We start from the raw sequence: 5,125 nt of genomic DNA, 5'->3' as shown, positions 1-5,125 counted from the left end.
TTTGGCGCGGATGTAATAGCCCACCTGGGTCCTCCCGTGCCAAGCTGAGGGCCTGCCCGCCTGAGCCCGGGACCTCCTCTTCAAGTGCAAGTCGGCGTTGTCACCCTCCGATCCCCAGTTTACATCAATTGCCTCTTCCTGAGAATTCTGCTTTGTTTGGCTACGTTATGGGTCTCTTGTACTTTTGCTCACCCTGAAATAGATCCATCGGAATTTCATGATAAGGATTTTCGTCTTGAGGGCGTCGTGTTGGCTTCACGGTTTGGGTGCACACGGATGTCCGTATGATAGTTCTGTTAACAAATTTTTGTCTTTCAGGCAAAAGTGACCAATTTCTGGAATTCTGAATATCGAGTATTTAAAATGGTAGACGGGTTGTTCTCAATTGAGAGCAGTTGTTTGTTGTACTTGCTTAAATTTGCCGTGTATTCTTTGTACGTTGGCTCACTCAAGCATCTTAGAAACTAGATACCTTATTGTTTTCAAGTGCAACCCACAGAGCAGAACACTGATCTGCATATTTGCTTTCACGCAGAAAACACAATCTTTTCGTAGGTTTGACCTGGCCCCCTTGTTTACCCGTGACAAGTGAACCAAACGGCTTTGAACAGCTTATTGCAGTTGAGTAAGCTTATCAGTGACGTGCATCATTTCGATGAATACCCCTAGGCCCTTTCATGATAGAAGATAACAAAGCTTTCTCTTGCCAAGAACAATCATTATGGACGAAACATTTTCTGACTTTTTCTCTTTTCCTTTCACCAGAATCATCCTATTTGTAAGATGACGTCCTACGATGAGAAGAAGACCCTGCCCCCTGTCGAGGCGCTGCCGGGAGGAGTCTTTCCTCATGAGATCGCTGCCATCAAGGTACAATTTCGGACAATTCACCCAGTTATATAGGTATATGCTTCATTCAAGCAAATATTAACACAGTTGAAAATTTAAACACAGTTGAACGAAAAGAGAAAAAAGCAATACCTCTGTAATATATTTGCTCTTGCGTTTTTCCCCCATTGTCATTTATCTCACTATAATCTGACATTCCCTTGCAGAAGAAGGCCCGTGGAGAAAACGCGAGTCGTCTGAAGATCGGCATTGCCGTCGGCAGCGTGGTTCTGGTGATACTTGCAGTGGTGGGGGGAACACTGCTGGGTCTCCACCTCAACCGGAAACCCAACGTAGTGGTGGTAAGATCAGCAATTTTGCTATTAAAGATCAATGCATTCTGTTTATTTTCGACATTAAAAGTTGATTGATGATACTGGGATTATTCTCTGTTCCTTACGCTTGCCCGGCACTTTCATATATAATTACAGCGCTCCGTGCAGCTGGCCATAGAGGATGAGATCATGGAAGAGACCGTAGAAGTGGACAAGGAGAAGGACACCGAGACTTTCCGTACGGTCAGCTCTACCGGGACTTCCTTCGTCTTCAGGGATATGCAGAAGGTACGTTGATTTTGAGAATTTTGTTTGGTATTGTGATTTTTCTTCTGTCAGTCCTTATTATTCTGTATGTTTGACTACGATAGTCATGAATGATTGTCTATCTACTATTATCTCTAGTACTCTATTGTCCCTAGTACTCCAGTATCTCTAATACTCTAGTATCTCTAGTACTCTAGCATCTCTAGTACTCTAGTATATCTAGTACTCTAGTATCTCTAATACTCTAGTATCTCCAGCACTCTAGCATCTCCAGTACTCTAGCATCTCCAGTACTCTAGCATCTCTAGTACTCTAGTATCTCTAGTACTCTAGTATCTCTAATACTTTAGCATCTCCAGTACTCTAGCATCTCTAGTACTCTAGTATCTCTAGTACTCTAGTATCTCTAATACTCTAGTATCTCCAGTACTCTAGTATCTCCAGTACTCTAGCATCTCTAGTACTCTAGTATCTTTAGTATCTAACTCTAGTATCTCTAGTACTCTAGAATCAAGTTGTTTCTTTGCATCTTCAGAGTCTCTCGGCCTACAGGTTTGATGGGGATGAAAAGTGCTACATTCTTGACGAAAGCCTGGAGGAGTCCAAGGACACTACGGAACTGTTGGAGGACTTGGAAAAGATGGAAGTAAGTTGCTGATTATGACTTGACGATATGTTATTCGAATACATGGTGTTATTTGCATGGTGGCGTCCAATAGCCCGAGATCTAGAGGTCCCAGCTTGGTTCCTAGTATTTTGGGGCGAAAGACAGTTGACACGACTTTCCTCATTCCACACAGGCGCAAAAGTGGGTACCTGACTTCGGTTGGGGAGGTTGGGCAGGTTGGAGAGGGATGGGTCCCGCCTTCCAATACCGCGCTCTATAGACACAGCGGATAACAACGGTCAGCTCCGACCGCCTAAAAGCGCTATTTGTGGGATTATTCCCATACAATTCCGTCATACAGCGTACAGTGATGCATGGCCCACATTCATTATCAAAACTGTATCCACGGTTTGACTTCGCCTCAAACAATAGATTTTCCTTGCTTCTTACAACCAGGAGGGAGAAGTTGATGTCGCCGAACGTCAACCAGAGACGTTCTTATCTGTCGATGAAGAGCTAGGCCATACAGAGCGGTCTGTGCTGAGTGAGAGCATGCTGGAGTTCTGCAAAGGTCTGAAGACCCACTGGGCCGTCAAGTCTTCCACTGAGACTTCCCCCACCCCAGGGGCGACTGTGGAGGAGGATGAAGCTGAAGCTGACGCAGAGATGGAGGTTGAAGTTTTCTCTGGAACCAACGGTAAGCTTAATTAAAGACTGTACAGTGCAGAATATCACCTTATCTTTATCTAAAATAAGTGCTGCACCAGGCACTCTTTCTTTTCCTGTACTTGAAAAAAAGATTTTTGTGAAATCTTTTGTTGGCCGATACTTGGTAGTTGACGCTGCAAAAGTCATGAGCATAATTTGAGTGTATGTCTTGATAGAATCTTTTAAGATTCGTTCCTTGAAACATCCAGATCCGGCCCCGGTTTGGAAATGTGGCCATAAGCACCGGCGATGATGAAATGTTTGAATGAACTATTATTCTTCTTCCCCTAGGAACGAGTGCTGTGCAGCAGCGTGAGAAACGCGTGGTCGGGACCCTTGTCTGCTTATGGGTGACCCACAACGTCTGCAGCCATACCTGCAGGAACGTGTGCGGGAAGCGTCGCCGCCGGGCCCTGTTGGATGGCGAGCCGGACCAGGAGGTGAAGAAGCGCGCCAAGCGCGGGTGGTTGTTCGACTTCCGCCGTGTGGTGAGGACGGTGGGGAGGGTGGTAAGGAGGGTGGTGACCGTCGTCTGCAGGGCTGTCTGCAACTTTGGCTGTCAAGTTGTTCGCGTCAAGGTCTGCTCCTGGGTCGGCTAGGGTGGCCATGCATTGTCAACTAATACACTGGCAACAGGAAAACCTAGTTTGTCCTGACCTGAAGATTTGAGTCTAAAATATGTGGTGTCAACTACGTTGTACATTAAAATTTTGCTTTAGTCTTGGTTTTGGATACGGATGTTGTTATTATCTACTAAAAGTTGCCCACAAGATTGTTGACATTATTAATCTCCTGTAGAGCACGTGAACAAACAAATGAATAAGGTGTAGCTCAAATCGTTCTGCGACAATGTGGAGCTACAGGCTTTTAGATAAACTTTCTTAGAACAGGCAAGTTTTATAGTGGTTCCTACGTAGTTCCTACAATACTGTAGTCGACCTCTTTGTGGCTCTTCAGATATCTGAGATTGCAGAAGTTAAGTTGATAATGCAAGGGACACTTGCAATCAACATCATATCAAAACAAGCAAAAAGCAATTATCACTCACTCGATCACTCACTCTCCTAATTGATCCCTTGGACTTTTTGTCTTGTTTGGTTTGAATAAACTGGTATAAGATAACTTCTTGTCTGTGCTATGATACCTTTGTGTCTGTGTTTACGAATGTTTGTGTTTGTGTGTTTATTTTTGCACATCTATGTTTGTGTATGTGTACGTGTGTATGCGTACATTTGTGTTTGTGTATGCATGTTTGTGTATGAAGGTGTAGTTGTGATTGTGTGTATGTCTGTGTATGTGTGTGTGTGCGCGCGCGCACGTGTGTTTGTATGTAAAACTATCTACATGTATATCTGCAGTATTGTATGTGCGCGTGTAAGGGGGGGGGGCGTTTTTTTTTATTTGGGCTTACATACAGAATAGATTATTAGCTTAAAGGGTTAGAAAGTTAGACAAAAGGAGTTTTAGTAAGCAAAGATTTTTGAGTGGTACGAGCAAACTATTTAATGGACACTGACTGTTAAAGCATTTGTGAAGTAAATTTCACTTGCCGAGAGATATCCAATTTTCGCTACCGAACCCTAACCAATAACACTAGGTTCATTTAGTCCCACCCACATGATTAAAACGGTGACCTACAGTGTACAAGATATTATATATCGCTTATAACAATTTCTTTATTGCACAACAATTGTACAAGGTACAAAGTGTGGCTTATTTGTGACAGGGACGTTTTTCGGGTGAATAATACGCGCAACCCTCTGTCGATCTTAAATATGGCCGATCTTCCGTCGATACGCCCGACGATCGTGGAAAATGTGACAGGGGTAGTAACAACTTTCATGTATTGTTCGACACGGATTCAATTCGTCAAGAGTGGGGTCGTGTAGAGTAACGGCAGGGTATTTGGACTATAACATTGATCCAGAAACAAACCTTGTGCCCTTGGGAAAGACACTTAACACGACTTTCATCACTTCATCCAGATGGAAATGAGTACCTAGCTTCGGTTAGGGCCGTACCTCGGATAGAACATTAAATGGAGGTATCGTGTTTGAGGAAAGCCACATCAAGGATATGGTTTACATATTTTGGGGAGCTGACCGGACAAATTGTAAGCGACTTATCGGATTTGCCAAGCATGTCACTTCCTGAAAGATATCAGATGTCCCTAAGCCCCTTGACAACAGCACGAGCGCCGAAAGGCCAGCCTCGGGTCAATGCCTTTGTTCAAAGTTCAAAGCTGCCAAAGTTTTCTAGAGCTATATAATGTATTCTCGTGTACCAAACACACCACACCACACACAAACACACACACACACACACACACACACACACACACTCACGCACACACACACACACACACACACTCACACACACG

The 5,125-nt window shown here is 44.0% G+C and overlaps 1 protein-coding gene across 1 annotated transcript; it reads left to right on the top strand.

Moving 5' to 3' along the window:
* The first annotated feature begins 762 nt into the window (after positions 1 to 762).
* Positions 763 to 3,861, top strand: LOC118426598 (leukocyte cell-derived chemotaxin 1-like). Its single transcript, XM_035836088.1, has 6 exons — positions 763 to 870; positions 1,056 to 1,190; positions 1,320 to 1,451; positions 1,966 to 2,076; positions 2,494 to 2,734; positions 3,037 to 3,861. The coding sequence occupies exons 1-6, from the start codon at positions 784 to 786 to the stop codon at positions 3,342 to 3,344; spliced, it is 1,014 nt and encodes a 337-aa protein (XP_035691981.1). The 5' UTR covers positions 763 to 783; the 3' UTR covers positions 3,345 to 3,861.
* Positions 3,862 to 5,125: the final 1,264 nt, after the last annotated feature.

Source organism: Branchiostoma floridae, chromosome 11, assembly GCF_000003815.2.
Source record: "Branchiostoma floridae strain S238N-H82 chromosome 11, Bfl_VNyyK, whole genome shotgun sequence".
Taxonomy (NCBI): Eukaryota; Metazoa; Chordata; class Leptocardii; order Amphioxiformes; family Branchiostomatidae; genus Branchiostoma; species Branchiostoma floridae.
Note: the sequence above shows the minus strand (reverse complement) of the source record. Positions and strands in the feature narration are given on the sequence as shown.